At 33.2% G+C, this 21,725-nt stretch overlaps 1 protein-coding gene across 1 annotated transcript in view; it reads left to right on the top strand.

Annotated features, from left to right (window-relative positions):
- LOC123549100 (uncharacterized) overlaps nucleotides 1-21,725 on the top strand; it is a 35,296-nt gene that overhangs the window by 12,148 nt on the left and 1,423 nt on the right. The window contains exons 6-9 of the mRNA XM_053524717.1: nucleotides 6,577-6,672; nucleotides 15,024-15,197; nucleotides 17,086-17,267; nucleotides 18,516-18,678. Of these exons, the coding sequence (XP_053380692.1) occupies nucleotides 6,577-6,672; nucleotides 15,024-15,197; nucleotides 17,086-17,267; nucleotides 18,516-18,678 (615 nt within the window). The remainder of the gene's footprint in view (nucleotides 1-6,576; nucleotides 6,673-15,023; nucleotides 15,198-17,085; nucleotides 17,268-18,515; nucleotides 18,679-21,725) is intronic.

The following is a 21,725-nucleotide window of genomic DNA, read 5'->3' as shown; positions in this document are numbered from 1 at the left end:
AACGATTTACAAAAACATAACAACCGATTTCGCGATCGGTTTATATTTAAGGATTATTTTCAGATTACCAGCGTTAGGATAGGGCATGACGGTAGAGGCCTGAGTTCTGATTGGTACCTTGAATACGTTTCAATAGATGTAGAGAATATGGAGGAATATTACGTATTTAGGCATAATGACTGGACGAAGGAGGAAAAGATGTTCGTTTGCCTAGACAAGGTTCAATTATTACTTTGTATTTCATAAGTCGGGAGCTTTTAAAAAAAAATTAACTAAGGTGCTAACCATTTGAACTTTTTAAGAGACGTGAGAGGAGGATTAAAGGAGGGAGGGTTACTTCTTAAACTACATTTTCTTTGCCTTCTATGGAAGTCAGAATAATTTTTGTATTTTAGACACTAAATCCTGCATTCTGCTGAGTTTTTTTTTTTTTTTCATTTTTTTGTTGGATTTAACGTCGCACCGACACATGATAGGTCATATGGCGACTTTCCAGCTTTAATGGTGGAGGAAGAGCCTAGGTGCCCCTCCGTGCATTATTTCATCACAAGCGGACACCTGGGTAGAACCACCGACCTTCCGTAAGCCAGCTGGATGGCTTCTTCGCATGAAGAATTCAACGCCCTGAGTGAGACTCGAACCCACATTGATGAGGGGCAAGTGATTTGAAGCCAGCGACCTTAACCACTCGGCCACGGAGGCCCCTCTGATGAGTTTTAGGAGAAATGTCAGTAGCGGACCAGAACTTATAATAGGGAATCAAATATGATATATACTTTATGAGATCATGCTACGTTACTGTATATGTAGTTGTACCACGCTGTTTTCGAAGAGACAGAAATGGGCTATGTCCGTCCGTATGTCCTTTCGTCACATTTCATTTTCATTTCATTAAGACCACTAGCTCAATGTCTGTGTTAAACTTGGATATAAACATTCTTTTTTGACAGGTCTGTAACATTTTCATGCTAGGATGTATATTCAAATAACTTGTCCTAAATGTTCACAATTATAAGGCAATATGTAATGTGCAATACCCAGACCCCGCTCTCAAGGATCAAGATCATGGTCAAAGGCTCCCAAGTAACCTTTTTGTCGTGGGCGGTTAAATGAAATTAACGTCCCTCTAGATGATAAAATGTAATACATGTGATTTTAATCATCCACCCCCACTAATTTAAATATTACATTATGTTTCAAGTAAGATGAGTGGTATCCATAGATAAAAAAACTATTAAAACTGTAGTTTTCTAGAATGCAAACCAATTTTATGGCATACAAAGGTAGATACGCCATGGTTGTTTTGCAGTACAGTTTTGCAATGACCCTCACTGTTATAACTTCCAATGGTGTATAATTTTAAAACAAGTTTCATTAGTATTATATGAATTACTAGAGTTTCAATTGTTTATTAACTACCTCCCTTTGATAATGATAAAATGTTTCATTACAATTGTATTTCTTTATTTCTTTCCGATTTAAGAAAAAGCATCCACTAATGGTAGATTTCCACACATTTTCAAACATAAATTATATGGTATACAGTTATGTTTTGTAGCAAATTTGTTGCCGCTTTACTTTGAAGAAGATGTTGTATTGCCTAGCAATATGTTTTGTGAACTATGCCACAAGACGGGGGAGTGGTGGGGGGGGGGGGGGGGGAGGTTAGTAACACATTGCAATTCCTTGTGTTTTTTTGTGTTTTCTTTTTTTTTTCGTGTGACTAATATTATTACGTATTGTTGTTGCCTGTTTCGGAAGTTTAATATTATTTTCTTTTCATCTATACTTACAATTGTGTATTTGCATACACTGAACCTATCACAAGAATTTAACAGATGCAAGAGCCTGATAAATATAGATAGTTTTCATTATTTTCATTAACCGATGAGATTTTTCAATGGATTTTACAAACTGAAACTATTTTTATTCCTTACATGTATACTTCAGGACTTGATCAACAAACGTGCATCGATTCATTTGATAGTGGTCATAAGTTGTGACCAAGATGGAGTACAATAAGAAGAAAAGACAAATATAATCTTAGCTATAGTCGAAGAATGTCACTGAGAGGATGTAAACAAGCGTGCATCAACCTACAGGCCATGCAGTGTAAAGCAAGGCAATGATGTATAGCAAAGATCATAAAAGTTGCTGGGGTTTTGCTGTATCCGATACACGCTATTTTTCTGAAAGATATGGAACATGGAATTCACCAGTGTATTTGCGGACATGCAAGCAATCTGATTGAAAAAAAAAATCCAGTTATAGCAAAATGAGCGATTGTTCATGAATTGCTTGTTTGATCATGAATGTATTTCTATGGTTCTTTACCAGTGGCGGTTGTAATCCATGCTAATATATAGTGCAGTTTTTTACGCCTAAGGTCATTTTCATGCCAGATATCAGCAGTATTGATGCTTAATTGTAAATTTGAATGTCTGCAGATGATTTTAAGCTACATTATATGCTTCAAAAGTTAAGTCGAATCTGTTTGGCAAATTGAAAGTGAATGTGAGTATTTCCTGATGTCTTCCTACGCAATATTAGCGTTTTCATCACGTATCTCAGTCACGGGACCATGGTTTCACTGCATTATTGTCAAGTCACTTTTTTCTCAGAAAGTAAAAGTAAAAGGCTAGAAATGCTGATAAAAATACGTTATAATCTGTCATTTTTTTACATAGAAAATAGTAGCGGATGTATTTAATACCATCTAACCTATAGACTTTGTGGCGGTCAGATATGCATTATACTAGATATTTAATAATGACAACTCTGTTAATCTATGTTGTAGTTTACTATATATCAAAGCCTGCTAAATTAAAAATGTAGTTGAGAACAAATATGATACTAATGTTAAAGTTGTATTTTCTTAACTTATTATCTTCTACAATTCATTAATATCTACCGGAGGAAGACGTTTTCGTGATCCAACGTTTATTAACTACATCATGTTAAAATTTAAAGGTTACTTACTTTTAGAAACAACCATCTTATTAAAAAAAACAATAAAAAAATGAATCAGAAACATCGGTTAAACCACTAATGCATATGATAGAAGATAAACCACATGTGTTAAATATCTTACTTGTTACCTCTGTACAATGTGCGACTTTTAAGCAACTCTACCCCGCCCGATTATATTGCAATCATATTATTCAAACTACATGTACAACAAATTGTTTCACAACAGTTGCTCAGTAGATAAAGTCGGGCTAAGTTTAGAAATGCCTTCTTCAAACGTAAACATCAACATTTCAAATGTGTTGATACAGACTGAACAACTTAAAACTTCGTTTTATTTTATTTTCTATGGACATTTAAAATAGTAAAGCTGTTTATGTTAACAGTTTTATACATGTACAAGACATCCGCGTCTGGGAGATTTTCGACGTATTTTCCAGACTACACGATTGTTAGCTCATCTGTTGTGAGCTTTTGTGACTGCTCGATGTCCGTCGTGCGTCGTCCGTTGTGTGTCAACAATTTGTAAAAAAAATCTTCTTCAGAACAACTAGGCAGATTTACACCAATCTTCACAGGAATGATCCTTGGGTGGCCCTCTTTCAAAATTGCCCAAAGAATTTAATTCCATGCAGAATTCTGGTTGCCATGGCAACCGAAAGGAAAAATCTTCTTTTCAGAAACTGTTGGCCGGATTTCAAAAATATTTTGTAGATATCTAGGTGACCTTCTACCAAAATTGCCTAAGCCATTTTGTTTCGGTAAAAAACATGGCCGCCAGGGGGCGGGGCTTATTTTCCCTATATTGCTATATTGTAAATTTCAAAAATCTTCTTCTTCAAAACCACTGGGCAGATTTACATTAAACTTCACAGAAATGTTCCTTGGGTGCCCCCTCTCAAAATTGCCCAAATAATTGAAATCCATGCAGACCTCTGGTTGCCATGGAAACCGAAAGGAAAAACTTCAAAAATCTTCTTGTCCAAAACCAAAGTAGCTAGGGTTGTGATATTTGGTACATTGCATCATCTAATGGTCCTCTGCCAAGTTAGGGAAAAACTTTGAAAATATTTTGTCCAAAACCATAGGGCCTAGGGCTTTGATATTTGGTATGTAGCATCATGTATTGGTCCTTTACCAAGTCTGTTCAATGTATCCCCCTAGGGTCAAATATTGCTCCGCCCAGGCCGGAGTCACATGGTTTAAATAGACTTGTATAGAAATTTTTTTTTTTTAAATCTTCTTGTCTGAAACAAAATGACCTAGGCCTTTGATGTTTTGTATGTAGCATTGCCTTATGGTCCTCTGCCAAGATTGTTCAAATATTACCATGGGGTGGAAAGGGGCCCTTCCCTGGTGATCCATAGTTTTAAATATATTTATATAGGAAAAACTTTAAAAATCTTCTTGTATGAAACTGGAAGGCCTAGGCTTTTGGTATTTGGTACGTTGCATTGCCTAGTGGTTGTCTATACCAAGATTATTCAAATTTTGCCCCATAGTTGAAAAGAGGCCCCACCCAGGGTGTCCAAAGTTTCACATAGACTTATATAGGAAAAAAATCTTCTTGTCTGAAAGTTCAAGGCATAGGCCTTTGATATCAAGTATGTATCATTGCCTAGTTGATTTCTAAGAAGATTGTTTGAATTATGCCCCTTGGATGAAAAGAGGCCCTGTCCTGACATACTTTCTTGTTTTTTAAGATACAGCGTTGACATTTGGGTGACATGTTCAGTTTGGCACACTGATCTTAAAACTGAATTTCAGTGACTGTGAATGTGACCTACTGACCCACTTTTGTGAATGTGTCGGGGTCAAGTCAGGTGGTTGCCTTTCATGTGTTTTCAATGCACTTATCAAAACTTTATTTATTTTGACTCAACACAATGACATCACAGCGTTCATGTAAAGCAAAATTCAAATAATTATATCCATTACATTCTAAATCGAAGGTTCGTTTATGTTTATGTTCATACGGTAATAAAATATGTATTATTCCAAAATGGAATATATGTATGTTAAAAAAAAATCCGATAACATATAATTTATTTTCTTTCGGTAACAAGTTTAATTCCAGATGTATTACACTAAAATATTTCACTAATCTTATAAGAAACTAATCTAATTATTTCATGTTTACATTGCTTCTATACTTTTAAAGATTAACCTGTACTACGCATACGTTGTTTACCTTTTGAATGATCCCGAGTGGTAACGCGGAACATTCCACAACATAGAGGTCACGATGCTCATTTGCTACGATTGTTTAAAAGTCAAAGAGTCATAACATTGCATGCATTTTACCACATTAGCGATACGAGATGACGTTACAATGTATGCTATTCCAACAGTCGCTGTTTGTTGACAATTTTGTTATTTCAGTGATCTTTAACTTTAACACGTCCATATATTTCATATACAAATGTAAACATATAATAATAAATAATTATCTAACTTACATACATACTTAATATACAACTGAATGTTATGTTTGTGTTTTAGTAGTCAGATAAAAATATGTTTTACTTGTCCCATATGCATAGATTTTCACAAACGGCTTTGTCACGAGTGCAAATGTAAGATCTGTTCACAGTTGAACGGCAATTTAGTAATTAATCTAAAAGAACCACATTTTCATTCCATTTCTCCCTTTTTTTTTCAATGCTTACATATAAAGCACTGAAAAACATATTCTAATATGTTTGTCTCTGTTAAAACACGCTTTCGCTAGAATGACATCACGTTAACGTGCGATGACGTCAAAGATTTTGTTGCGATCAAGAAAGAACGCTTCTATATTCTATCTACTGTTGTAGATTAAAAGCATATAAGAATCGATATAATTTATAGCAAAAGAGGTTTTAACACTATTTATACACTAGGGCGGTAATACGTCGTACAAATAATTTCACTCGGGCTGCGCCCTCGTGCAATAATTACGCCCGACGTATAACCACCCATCGTGCATAATAAGTGTTAAAGCACTCTTTTGCTATAAATTATTTCTTAAATAAAGGTATGGAAAATATACGAAAATCGTTTTACAATGAAAAGTACTTGACAAATCTTTAAATACTTAAGTTTCCACCAGTTAAAACGTCTGAAATCATCACGTTGTGTGCAACTTAATGCGAAGCTTGTGACGTTGCGTAGAAACGAAAATCATTTAAAAGACATGAATGAACAAAAAGAGCATGTGTTTCTCCCATGGACACAAAAGTTAACATTTGTATCGTGCATCTGGTGTTCACTTCACTGAATAATTATGTTAATGCATTTGTAAGTAAGAAGAAGTTGTGTATGTTTACGTAACAATATAATAAATAATTTGAATTGAATCAACTATGAAAGAACACATATCCTCTTTATAAGATAATGGAAGCCCTTTAAAGATATTCGGCAACAACTAATTAATATCGTGATTTCATTATTCATTGTTAAGATGACTTGATAATTAATTTACAACACCAAATAAATATCTATTAATGTACTGACAACCTTGCTTCACATTTAAATGTGTAATCATCATAGTAGGAAGTCAGTGTTATAAAAAATCTAGAATTCATAGATTCCGTTCTTCGATAATTACTTCGTTATCTATATTTCTAGTTATCTGTGATCCCAAATGCTTACATGGTGGTAAATGCGTCGGACCTGGTAAATGTGTTTGTCCAGAGGGACGTTTTGGATCAAACTGTGAACAGGGTAAGTAATGTAATGGATAATGGACACAAGTAAGACGCTGCCTAATGGATAACATTTAACTTTAACTATAACTTGATAGTAATTTTTTTTTTTATTTATAAATATCGAAAATAGTGTACCCTTTAATAAAAAGCGAGACAATTGGATTTTGTTTCACACGCTGAAATTGTTTACTAGTAATTCTCCCATTGAATTAGTTTTTTACAGAATTTGTTTTCGTATGGATGTATTGAAAACACTTTACTACCTTTTTTGTCCGCACAGTGTTTATAAGGTGAGGCAACTGTGAAAGTTTTAGTGCACAGAGGATGAATACAAAATACATATTATATACAGTTATACGAGATTGCGTGTTGACCGTCCAGCTATTCATCCGTGTGCAGTGCGACTGAACTATGTCTTAGATGGTATTATATAGCTTGTCGTATAATTGTGTATATTTTTGTATTGGTCGAGAGTGCGTGTGGAGTAATAAATTTAATTTGTCGTTCTTGAAATGAGGCATCCAAGGACCCGGCAGTGTTGTTTTATAAGTAAAGTTGCACAGTAAATGAAAATAATATGAAAATTTGACTGAGCGCGCAGTAGAGGCACTTCTTTGACTGAAATCAAATAATGTTGGTAAACGCGTATTGCATTTGGTGGGAGTGTAATTCATGTGCAATCCAGTTTAAGACAGTTGTTGTAAATGTGAAGTGATACAAATATAGCTCTGTCCCAACAATGCTTTATCCAAGATATATTTCGAAATGAACTGAGCTACTTAATTTGAATGCACAGATTTAATTATCTAAGGAGGTAGGTTACCTTGTTACCAGGATAAATTCAAATTAGTTGAACCGCAGCAGTTTTTTTGTATTTCATGTAAAATTGTGTTATAACTGCTACAATATCAATTTCGTTTATCACTGTCCCTTCAAGTTCAGTTTTTATCCAGGTTTGAAGAACATGACTTCCAAAGGTAATTTATATTGAAAGAAGAAGTAAAATACGGATATTTAACACTTTTCAGTGTATTTTAGTTTCACTGATATCCGTAGAAATCTGCATAATTGATCATTTTACCAGTATGCGCGTTAGCTTTCTAATATAAGCTTAAAATGTATATGTCGCGGGCTCGTGTTTCCGTGGTAACGTATTTTCTCTCAATTTTAAACAACTATGTATAAAAACGGGGTTTTCGACGGCTTCAGTGCCATTCTGTTAATGACCAACATGGAATATTTGGGTAAAAGTATTAGCAAAATACCAAGCACTTTACATCGTACCCTATTTGTCTTAAAGTTTAAAGTAACCATGGCAACAGAGATGTTTAAAATAGCTTATATCTTGCCTATTGCCGTAATTTCTTATAAAAATATTGAATTTAAATATCTTTATTTTTAATGTAGCTTTAAAACATATTATTTCTAACGTAAATTATATTTTCGTGTTCTTTGCATTTATTCAAACAAATTTCACAGCTTAAAATACTGACAGCTTTGCCCTTCATCTTGCATTTTTCATGGAAAAAACCATTCAGCATGCTGTTATTATTATTATGGATATTGTTGAAATGAAAATCAAAAGCCGAAGCTGTGTTCCAGTGTCAACGCTTTTGAATTTTACATTTAGATATATAGGTCACTGGCTTCGTTTTCATGGTTACATCAATTCAATTCAAGAAACCACAATTTTCTACTGAAATTTGAACAATTTTAGAGCTTAATTTTAGTATATAAGTAACAAATTAACAACGATAACTGAAAAATAGGTAGTACAAACTGCAAGTTTTTTTTATTTGACAATTGCCGTAACAAGTAACCTTTCACCCAACTATATTCCAAATAACATTATTCCTGCATTATTAAACCATTAAAGCATTAGATCGGAGACAGGTTCATGATTTCTTTTTCAAAAGAATGGATATACAAACACATTTAGTTTGTCGTAAACGTCGTCGTAAATAGTCACGTTAGCGTCCGGTTGGACATGCGCACATACAAATATTAAGGTAACCTACCACCTTGATATTTTACGTATGTTTCGTCTCTTAATTAGCGCGACAACTGGTTACATTTGGTGTCTGTGATCTGATGTGTAGATTAAAGTATAATTATCTTTTATCGGAAGTGTTCCCATATCTAAAAGTATCTATATGCTTGCATATTTGAAATAGTATCTTACACCAACTATGTAATATACATTTGTTGTTTGAAAATATATTAGAATAAAGAATATACGCGATGTCACCGTGTACATTATAAAGTGAGATGTAATCTTTTACCTTAAAAGAGAATCGAAGTGGTTACCGCATTATCTTATATTTTCATTTGACCCTCGTAAGAAACGTATACACATGAATAAGTTTTCACCTTATCATAAACAGAAGTTAACACTAGCATGTGTGAGAAAACATTTAACCATGCAAATTTATTACCACGCGAAAGTCACTAGCAATATTTAGTGTTATGGCAACATAAGTCTTACATTAAAGGTGGATAATCGCATATTAGCAACATCTTATAACATTTTTCATATTTGATACATTTTGTTAAATATTTATTTCATGAACAAAAAGACCAATTCCATAAAGTAAGATCCCCCCGAAAAATGTATGTTTTATTATTTTTCTGAAATTTTATAATTACTCCCATTTCACAAAGTGGACGTTTTCTTTTGTTGTCAACATGGTTTCTATTTTTACATTTGCATTTGATGGCTACTGACATATTTCAACAATCTGGAGAAAATGGCAAGTTTTAAAGCAGTGTGTAGCTTCCGTTTTTCATGTATTTCTAATCTTTCCTGAATGTGCAACTACGATAATTCAAAAATATTGCAAACCTGCATTTTCTAATGAATTTTGGTTCAAAAACATGTTTGTCAATGTAAATATTTGACAAATATAATTCAGTAGTTCTTATATTCATATCATTCCATAGGCAAAGTAGATTCATTTAATTTATACATATGTTAAAATAACTCTGTCTTTGTTTGGCAACCAGGTAAGACAGTCAAATTTTAAGAATACATGTACAAACTTTTACAGGTATTATGCACTAAGTAAACACAATTAAATGTAGAATAATGATCATTCGTTATACTTTCAAAAATTGCAGAACTTGATGGAAATTTGACTAACCACCTTCAATGAACGATTTTCCTCGAAATATTTAGAAATATTTATCAGTCCATGTTGACTTTTTGTCATATCGAATTATATCATGACGTTAAGATTTTAACCCTTTTGTTTGAACGAAAACGAAAAGTCAATCTGACTAAAGTACATCTCCTATTACGCTACGCATATGATCTGAGAACGACCTATTCATAGCCTCGTTCTGACGACCCTTTCGCTAGCCAATCAGAGCTTAACTTACAACATTTTGCAAATCTACCTGTAGCCTTGACTTATGATATTTACAATTCTTATGTCATAATGTGTCAGATAGCCGGTTAGCATAGTCGGTAGGCCACTTGCTTTGTAAGCGAGAGGTCCCGGATTCGAGCCCTGAACTGACTGCATATTTTTCTTACTCTTTGACATTCGAACAAGTCGTCTGATTGGTTAAAATAAAAATAGCAATACTGGAAATCCAAAATATACAGAAGACGTATGTGAATGGGTCGTTCTCAGATCTTCGTTTAGAAGATCAAGTACTTAAGTCAGATTGACGAAAAGTATAATGTAAATGGTTTAACGGTTGGTATTACACAATTAGGTACAGTGTCCGCTTAATAGCTAGAATAATATTTAGGTTTTCTTTGCATTTAACCAGACGTTTATATAATTTATATCAAGTTCGATTAAAAGCCGAATCTGGCAAAATTCCTAATAGCCATGGTACTTGACAAAATCAAAATCGTTTGAAACAATGTCCTTTAAGCTACAATGATATCCGCCCTGAATCTAAATAAAATCCTATTAGGCTGGACATAATAATCGGGTTAGATAACATACTTACAAATTGGAAATGGTACCAAAGGTATTTTGCTCGTTTTGGACAAAGTGGCTTTAATGACTGTTTTTGTTCAATTACTTGAGAGATTTTAAATGGTTGCTCAACACTTATAAAAGAAAAGCATAAAATAGGTTAATTGACCAATGTTAAGATCACCAACGCAGTTTTGCAATTCGACACAATCTTTTAATGAAGGAGGAATACACAAGACGCCCCTCTAGATATTATCTTAGACACGTGTAGGCACCTGGAAAGGACCACTTTCATTTCGTAAATCAGTTAGATTGTTTTCTGAAATGAGATTAGTCTTTATTATTAAATCTCTCTCTCTCTCTCTCTCTCTCTCTCTCTCTCTCTCATTCCCTCAACCGGGAATGTATAATTTTTTTCTAGTTTACCGAAAAACAGGGGACAGTTTCGCTTTCTTCATAATGCAAAAGAATATATACAAATGCTCAATATCAGTTCAACAGCTAGGATTGTTAGCATTTTTCTTACTCTTCCTTTTTTGAATAGATAAGTGTCTCTTATAATGCAAAGGCATCTCGATTCGTCAGAAGGGTATACCAGTAGACCAAGGTAATCTTCCTATATTACGTTATGGAATTCTTTGAAACTCTTCTCCTTTAAATGTTTATTTTCGGCTTCAAAGTAATATGGGTGAAATATTACTTGGTAGTCAAAAAAGAATTAATAAAAGCCGTAAAACGATCCGTTGGAAGCAAATAATACAACCAAGAAGACTAATAGCAGACTCGGTTTGATTGAGTTTGTTGATGAGAGGTTACAGTTTATCTATTTATTTTGTTGGGTTTAAAGTCGCACCGACAAATCATAGTTCATATGGCGACTTTCCAGCTTTGTTACAGTACACTATAATATAATACAAGGCGCATCGATTGTAAGTTAGCAGCAAGTGTGTCAAGTTTTATATCTGCTAGAATAATACTAGATCTCTACTATATGTATTGGTTCTGTTGCAATAGTGTACACGAATATTTAAACTTTTTATTTTAAACCTATAAAAATATGTGTAACAGTACATTGACCTTTAAAGTCAAAATGGATTTAAATAGCAGTCGTGATTTAAACGATGTAAAAAGAACGTCAAATCATATAACGATTTTCAGCACAATTTTGGCCTGACAAAGCATGTTTCATTGCAGAGCAAATTAGCAAACAAAAACAACATTTTTGTTTGCACCAGCCACGACTGAATTCGAATTATTTTCAATTTTGTCAGTACGATCGTAAGAGCACGATGGTAAAATTACTCAGATTTTTTTTTATCAAATCAGCATCTTTCGACTATTAATGATCAATCAAGCAAATGACATTTGACATTTTATCAGGATATCTTAGAAAGGTATGTGCTAAATAATTGTTTATAACTATGAGTGTGTGATGTATGCTCAGTGTAAATGCATGACGGAATGCCTCCGTGATATCGTTATGGTGATTGGTGTAATATATAAAAAAAACTGATCAGCCTTTTAAACATTTTGTTTATAACGAACACTGTACAATTTTCGAAGTATCGTGGAAAGGAAAAAATTGCAAATTTGTATTGGCAATAATTTAGAGGCATTTAAACAGGTTTTATAAGCTCACTTTTGCCTTTAAACAAGGAATTACCAATTTTCTATGGCGAAGGGTCTGTTCGTTAACTTTGAACATGACTCTTTATAATTCTAGTCTTGACACGTGAAGTGTGTTTAGATGACGAGTGACATAAAATCGAGATGAATTATCAATAGACCGTCGTAATTTATATATAGTACTTACACTTTATTTTAGAATACTTTTTGAATATTTCAGATATATCAGATATTTTTGTTCAGCCGGTCTGTCAGTATTCATTTTCAATTTTTGATGTACTAATAACGTTATGGCTTACGACAAAGTATGTGGTGGAGTTTTGAGTGTGGAATGGAGTCTAGATTTTTATTTGGGAGTGACTTTGGAGTGAAAAGTTGGTTTGAGGTTTTGGAGATAAAATCAAATATATTGATTACATAACGAAGGTCATAAAGACGACAAGTGGAATTGTTTGAAATGACGCAGCTATTAGTATTGGTGATGATATTGTTGATAATGGTCTTTTGCTGCGTAATATGATGATTTCCATGTAAAGTATGCTGATGTTGCCTATGTCAGTGTTTCAGTGTTTTTATAATGCTGATGATAAAAAAATCTATTAATGATGTTGGTAGCACTCATGAAAATGATGTTGTTTTTTTTTTTTTTTTTTTTTTTTGTTTAATTGAGAAAGGGAAGGAAAATAATGACACATAGTTATGCCGTATCTTTATGACGATTTTGTTTTAAGTTTGATTTTGTTGTTGTTGCTAGTGGTGATGATTTTGACGACAGAATACTTTTGATAATGTTACCGACTAAAATTTCTAGTATTGTAAAAATGTTGTCAGCAATATAAGAATGACATATAATTTATATTGTAGTTACCGGTGAAACTAGTTAATGTTTGTGATGGTGAATGTGTATCTAAACATCTGTTTTGAAGTGTTACTTCAATTAATTGTAATAACTATGCAATTATATATATATCATCATCACTAACATCAGCATCAGAAAACGATCCTCATCGTCTTTTAAGCAGTATTGAACTGCAAAACCCATGATAGGAACTTTTTAATGTTTTAAGTAATTTTTATATCAGACATTAACTGTTTTTACATCATACATCAAACACACTGGGCTAATCAATGCAAGCTGTAGCATCATTCTACTGCATCATGCTGAGGAAATCCTTTATTAACCATCTAATTTCCATGCCTTCTAATCAGTATAACTTTTTTAAACTTTGAACGAATCACAATATTTAATTTGACTCCAAAATTAGGCTCACTTTAATCAGTACGAAAATAGGAACTGTTTTACTGCTGTAAAACGTCTGTAAAAGACTGTATTTTGAAATTACAGCTATAAAAGACCTGTAAGTGGAAAAGGGCAAGAAATACTGTTGAAATTTACAGGTGTAAAACATTCAGTTTTCAAAAATACAGCTGTAAAAATACAGTTGAAAGTAACAGCTGTAAAATGATCATGTCTCAGAATTGCAGCTGTAACTTTTTGGAGGGATAGATTAGTATTGTCAGCCATTTTTAATGCATTTTATGTCTGCAGGTAGAAAATGTGCCTCCAGGTACAGGTCAGAAATGTATATGTACACACACTTGTCACAAATTATTCATGCCACTTTTGCTTTTCAAAGAGCCACAGGTTAAATTTAAACCTAAGACGGTATATTATGACATTTTTTAATGGTTAATATATCTCAATATTCCATGGAATAACTAAGTCTGCAAACTTACTCATATTTATGTTAATATTTTTCATTTTTCGGCTCCTTGTCCATTGTTCAGAAACATAAAAAATAAAAAAAAAATGTCTTTCGCCTAATCGAAAATAGTCGAGGGACGCTGATTTTATCCTTGTCTGATTAACTTATCCTCCGTGAAGAGGAAATATTTAAGCGTACATCCACACAAACTAAACAGCACCATATCTGTCCCTAATAAGTTTAATTCTATTACATATAATGAGTGATCATAACAGTGATAAAACATTTTCATTTACTGTGGAAACCAGTGCTATTAATAACATTTATAAGGACGTAGGATGTGTATGAAGAATTGCAAACCTTTGTCAGGGTACACGTGGTTCTGTATTCGATTTTAATATCGCGGTTTGTATGAAACATCGGCATGTGCAGTTAACAAATGACTATTATTAAAACTGTTAGGACCTTTATAGCTGTAAAACAGGTTAGCATCATTACTCTTATACTTAAATGTATTCATTCCTCTACAGGGTAAAATTGTTAGAGTATATGATAAGCTTTGATAAGTAACAATATCTATGACAAGAATTTACAATTTCGTGCTTATTTCTGCAAAGACAAGACAACACCAGTCAATCACATCACCTACCATACTGGCATGCATATTGAATCGATTCCCCACACTTGACACTTCCTACGCGATTTGCTTTTTGTTTCTTTTTTCAGGCTTTAATAGGCCCTAATTAGAGATCAATTAATTTTTGTGACCGATTTTCATGATTAAGTTATTTATTATCATCAATTTCTAATTCACTTTATTAAATATTCTGTCCCTTCTTTTCTACGAGACATAATTCTATACCCAGTCCCCAAAAACGAAATCCTTAAAACAACGCTATACAACATTATATTACAACATATTGTTAGATAGCATTGTTACGGTACTTCATGCAACAAGAAACAAAATATTTTGTATATGTATATGAAGTGTTCAAAATTTGATTTATCACGTAAGATGCTTGAGGTCAAATGGGAACATCAGGCTATACACATTATTAGATGCAGCAAGATGTGCCTTATGAATATGCGAGTTTCCTTTACAGCTGGATGCATATTGCCCGAAAACGCTCCAAAGGTTAAAAGTAAAAAGATGTTTTATCAACCAAGGGGCAATGTTACTGATTTCGAATGTGAATATAATGAGGTCCTCTCATCTACGACTGGAATGACATGTCTAGAAGATGGATCGTGGTCAAATAGTGTACAGTGTTTGAAAGGTAATTTTGGTGACAATGGAAACTTAGTTTTTTTGTTTTTTTTTTCATTTTTCATGTAACAAGTGTAAGATAACTGTGAACAAAGTAAATAAAATTGTTTTGTCAGGAAAATTATTTAGGTATTTGCATGTCATAAATTACCCTTTACGTTTTGTAAATGGAATTGTTAGAGATGGTACCTTAAAATTTGAATTCATCTTTAAAGCTTTTTTGAGCATGAAATGATAGCTAAGTGCATCATTTTACTATACATATTTATGTTTTTTCCTCCTCTCCATGTAAAAATAGAAATATTTGATGTTTAAGAAATAACCTTCTTAAATATATGAAGCAAAATGGACAACTCTTGTACGACAGTTGTTTTTATTGATTTTGGGATTTCTCTAGTTATAGTCCATATCAGAAGTCCGCAGTTAAATAAATTTGATCAATATAGTATAATGAAAGATTAGTCTACGTTAAACACTTTGAAAAAGCCCATACTGACGTTTCTTTTGTCTATCAATAAATTCAAAATCCTAGAATAACCATGAGTCTAAAACTCTTGAAAAATTCTGAATGACGTGCTCTTTATCATAAGCTTACCAAACCCATACCAAAAAATTGACCTGAAAGAAGTTATTATGGATTTTGTAATGTAAACAAACCCCAACACTATTCACCATCAATAGTTTCCACTCGTGATTGTACTCTTACCAGGTAATAATTGTTGATACATTTGTAAATGAGAGGCACCAACAAAAATAAATAATTTTACAAAGTGTGTAAAAAGTTTTAGATATAAATTAATGTAAATATTTGAAGAAACCCGCTTACCTTATTAGCAACAATTATTAAAACATAGTTTGTTTAAGGTGGTTGACCTGTAACGAAAATCATAAAGTTACCTATTCTTCATGTCCTTTTTCAGCATTTATTCGTTTTTTCATGGAAAGCAATGATTGTGTGAAGTTTTAGATACGTCCAGAGAATGCCAAATTGCATACAAATATATAATTATGCAGAAATTGCAATGTGTTATTACCTATTCACTACCCTAAACTGTTAAAATTACGTTTGATGACAATGACTTTTTGTGTTAAACTATTTGCTGCAAAGTACGTCTGAACAGTTAGAGAAATACATCAAAATAAGTAAAGCGTAAGAAACACTTACAAAATGATTTACTGAAATGATGAATATAACTAAAGTCTACCTATTTTGCTACGATACCTCATTTAACATTCTTTTTTTTTGTAATTTCTCATTGTTGGATATACATTTTAGATTTTGATATATCAAATTTTGTATAAATCAAGGTATCATCATTGAGAACAAAGAATAACTTTAGCTAAAAAGCAAAAACTAAAACTCTGAGGTGAGGTTTCTTAATGTCTAATGTTTAAACGACTTTATGCATTATTTCACTTTATTTTGATGCACTTCTAAACTTTCTAGCAGGGTCTCAGCACAGCTTATATAGTAATGTCAGTGTTAGCCATGAGAAAATAGTGTACATGTTTATCGAATAAAAAGTTTTAAAAGAAATTGTAAGTCATATTTTGTCTGCCTGATCAGTTGTTGACAAAAGGGCCTATTAAGTTTTCGGTCACTTTCGACCAATGTTTTATGTTGGCTTCAGTTTACTGGTCAATTCAGAGTTGTTTCCCCTAGATTTCCTTTGGTAATTACCATCTCCAGAATTGTACAGTGCGGATAGTGTGTTTTAAAATAACTTTCTTATGTTCGTTATTATGATATTAATGGATATTTTCATTCACGAGGTATGTAGTAAAGCTTGAAGGAATTTTTAAAAAGCAGTTTTTATGTTTACTAATGAAACCCTGTATATAAATAATCATCAGCAAATAAGTATATTCTAAGACAATTCTCACATTTCATGTTACAGTAAATGTCTATTTGATAAGAGTTAAAACAGATGACAGTTACACAAAGCTAGTTGGAACTGATGCGAAAGTATACATTTACTTACATGGTCCTGCTGGAAGAACAAATAGGCTAAATTTGCGCGGCAACTTTGACCGCAACGACTTAGATGAAACAAGCGTTCAAGCGCTGGACGTTAGACCAGTAAGTATCTTACTTTGTGAATTTAGACATGAGTAAATGTGAGTTTCAATATTTTACTACCAGAGTCAACTATTTCACATTCATTTTTGTTGCCTGAATCATTACAGCACTGAAAGGTTTATAACTCTGAAAAAAACAAACAAGCATGTGCTTAAATAAGGGAATATGATTCGCACCAAGGTCATGTTTGACATAAAAATTACTAAAATTGGGTGTGTTTTGTCTTAGGGTTGTGATTTTATGTAAAGCATTAATTGATAAGCCATTCTAGTGAAAAATGAAATATACGTCACTGTGTATGTAACAGACATTTTCTTCCTTGACATTAGCCAACTAGCTGTGACAAGGTCTAAATTAAGAACAGTCATAGAAGCTTATGATTGCTCCTTGCTCTTGGCTCAGAAAATCATTTCTATATTAATGTTTCGCGTAGACTGTTTAACCGTATGCTCTAATGGATGCTTCAGTAATTGAATGGTGTAGTAATTGTGCTACATTTATGTCCTAAAATAGATATCTTGGAACTTCAACTTGAGAAACAGGCTTGGTGGCTCTTCTTAATCTTAATCCACTCTCAGGTTCCTAAAAATCATTCATCGTCATCTTTGGCCTAATTGAATAAGGAGTTAGCGATTGAATAGGTTGCGATCTTTTTTTCGAATATGCTGATTTTGTCATTCGAATGTCTTGATTAATTGATGTGAACTAAAATATGAAATTTTAAGCTTCTACCACCAGAAGTACACCTAATCTCTTTACCTTTGACAATATGACTTTTGTTATATCAAAACCGTCTTTCAAATTTTAATGCATTTTGTTTTATTTCTGCGATATCTAATACACCTGCACAACTATCAGTTTCATATTTATTTTCATTTCTAATAAAGGCAAAGTTCTCTCCTCTTTTTACTATTCTTTGAAATCGCACTTACAACTAATTCGGTCAGTACATGAATGAAATGCATTTTTCCTATGATTGTCACAGTCTTTAAATGTTACCAAAGAATCATTTTCTAGTTTGTTTTCTAAATAAACTGAATCAATAATTTAAGAAAAAATGATATGTAGAATACATTTCAACATGTTTCGTCCATTTACACGCACATATGTACAGAGGTATTGAGTTTTAAAGAAGTGGTTACAAATGATTTATTAAATAATCAATAAGCTAACTAATTTAATTTTTCTGATTCTGATATTATAATGCATTATTTATAGATCTCTGATGTAGTTTTGTATAATTAATAGATTACATATGTAAGGATTGGACATGATGGTAGCGGATGGAATGCAGAATGGCGCATACAATTTGTATCAATTTTTGTTGAGAATATGAACGAATACTACGTGTTTAGAAAGAAAGGACCCGTGTGGGTGTACGAAAATGAAGACGTACTAGTACCAAGATTAGGTTTGAGATTTTTTATTGCTTCAAATATTTTGTCCTTTGACATGACGTTCATTTGCATTCAGTCTTAAAAGCTTTTTATAAAGAAACTACATTCTTGTATTCTCGAGAAGCTTGTGTCTAGTCATATTTGTGAAGTATCAAAATGAAAAAGAGAACAAAAATAATGTACAAAAATATAACCTGTTTTCATAGCTGGTTTCTCATTAAATCTTAACATTTATATAGGATTTGTGCGAAATTACATTCTTTTCGTTTGTTAAAATTAGTTTAAACAGTTTTGTAAATATGGATTTATAATTAAAAACATAACCGTAAAATTCATTAAACAATCACAGGCTTATATGAGGCTGTTCTCATTTATGTTTCGGAATACTGTTTATCAAAACGAAGAATATCTGAAAGCATTGCAAAGACCACACACAACCAGCCACATACCGCAAACCGAACACTGCAGGAATTGATACGATAGTAAAATAAGACTCTAGCAGCACACCATTAGTAACATGCACAGAAAATCATATTCAGTATGAAGTGTGGGATTTATGAACCAGTGTGTAGGTGGAAAAATAATATGTAAAACATGGAAAATGGCATTTAGAATACAGAGCGGGCCAATAGCAAAGTGAAAATGGTGACTCTAAGGGCAACAGTTAAAAACTTTGGTAAAAATTTGAAAACGCCCTGTTAGCGACTTAAGCCAGCACACGTTCGAAAAAAAGAACCTACAGAGTAGAACCTCCAAACTAAATCAGACAAAGTTAACCATTTTAGCTGACCTGAACTTCGTCCTTCTTCCATTAACATTTTTCTCTTCTAAAACTTCTGGTCAGAATTACTGGACCTCTCCTTAGTTTGATCCACTTGTTAGTTCCCGATGGAACACCGTAGGGAACTATAAGAATTCCCTCCATTCATCTGTCCGTCTTGCCATCCGTCCGTCCGTCCGTCCGTCTATTCGTCCGCAAATCAGGACTATGCAATTACGCAACACGAATTAAAGCTAGGTTCACAAAACCGTGTCTCTGAATAGAGGGCAATATGTAGATTATGCGTGTACACGCCTTATGTTTGTAGGTCAAAGGTCAAGGTCGCTATTCAAGGTCATGTAAGAACCGTTTCCGCTCCATAACTTTTATATGCATTGTGCTACACACAAACGTTCCCCGTGATGGTCAAGGTCATTGTTCAAGGTCAATTAAAATTTTGTATGCATTGAAGTTTTTTTATTTTACAAAGAAATATTCCCCATGATTAGACTATGTCTCACGCACATAACCCATGGTTTCCGGTCAAAGGTCAGGGTCAGTATTGAAGGTCAGGTAAAAATAGCTTTTGTTTTCTTAGCTCCTAAATGTCTTGAAGCATTTTAGTCCTAACAATGTCGCAATTAACCACAAGGGATGAACACTAACACAGTTTTCTATCGGTAGGTGTCTTCTGTAATGCCACTGCAATACTCTGTTAATTGTTCTTTTATGAGCCTTTAGAGCTAACATAAAGAAAAACAAATTTAATCACCTTTTCTCATGAGCAGCTTGATGGATCTTCATCAGAGTCATTATGTTGCAGCATTTTATGATCCTCTTTAAATTTTCTTCAGCTTGAGCACTGGGGCTTTTTCTCATAAATCGTTTGATGGATCTTCCTCAAGATTGGTCAATAATATAGTTACATAGTCCTCTCCCAAGTTTGGCTCTTGGTCCCTTTAAGGGGCTCCTAGATATTAAAATCGAAAACTTAAAACTTCTCCTCAGGAACCGCTTGTTGCTTCTTCGTCAAATCTAGTCTTGAGCATCACTGTCTCTCAATTTTGTTGAAATCAGGTCGATTTGGAGAGGCTTCTAGAGCATTCAGCAGAAATACATTTAAACAAATTCTTCTAAAGCACCGCTTGACAGATCTTCATCAACTTGGATTTAGCATTATTGCTAGTTGGACCCTTCATTTGGTTCAAATGGGGGCACTTGGTCTCCTTGCTGTTTTAACTAGAGTTTTAAAAAATGCTTTTAACGAATTTGTAGAATGATACGCTTAATTGATCTACATCGTACTTGGTTTGTAACATTCTTACAAAATTCTCTGTAAAATCTCTTAAAATATGGCACCTGGCCCCTAGAAATACATTCAAATGACATTTTTATAGAAACCACTCAGTAAATCTTCATTAAACTTGGTCCGTAGCATCCATGTTAATTTGTTCATAATGGGCACTTGACCTGTTTCATAGTCTTGTGTTACCACTATGATTAAGTGTGTCATACATATTTTCAAGGTTAAACAGTCATGGTCCGGTTAGCGACTTAAGGCTATGATGGCCGTCTTGTTATTTGTTGGGAACAATTTTCGTTGATGTCTATGACATTATATTACACTTCTATGAACTGAAAATCTAGCTCAACTTACGACTTGTTTGGAGTTCATAGTTTAAATGGAAATTTCTAGATTCAAATTTTAGTGCCGCGATCTTGTTAACGTAAATTGTATTTTAGATGTCATATAAAGAAGACAACGATGATATCAAGTTATCAAACTTGTTAATGTATATTTAAACGATACAATTCGTGTTGGTTAATCTTTCTATTCAAAATTAACAACTTAACCTTTAGCCTGCTGGTGGCAAGTGATTCTGCCTTTGCGACCAGTGCAGACCAAGATCAGCCAGATTTTTTTCAAGAATGAGAACTAAGCTACTTCAGATGGACTCGTCCAGAATTACTCGTATCACATGCACTTTACAATTAATTGTGCGTGAAATGTGAAATGAATAAACATAGCTATAATACATAACAAATGAAGTTTGATGGATTAATAATGGAACAACAGAAAACCGAACAGTCGAGATATAAAGGGTAGCGATCGTTCATAAAATTAATAAAAATGTGTTTTATAGAACATAACTGCCTTTGTGTTACTTTACAACACAGGTTATTCTAAAATATTATGTTCCTTCCTTGATCGAAACGCATTTCATAGCATAGCAAATAGTCACTTGTATTCGACCGAGGAAAATTATCGTGGTATCCATACATTGCTGGTAAAGATATTTC

This window comes from Mercenaria mercenaria, chromosome 15, assembly GCF_021730395.1.
Source record: "Mercenaria mercenaria strain notata chromosome 15, MADL_Memer_1, whole genome shotgun sequence".
Lineage (NCBI taxonomy): Eukaryota > Metazoa > Mollusca > Bivalvia > Venerida > Veneridae > Mercenaria > Mercenaria mercenaria.
The sequence above is the reverse complement of the archived record's forward strand: the minus strand, read 5'-3'. Positions and strand labels throughout refer to the sequence as shown.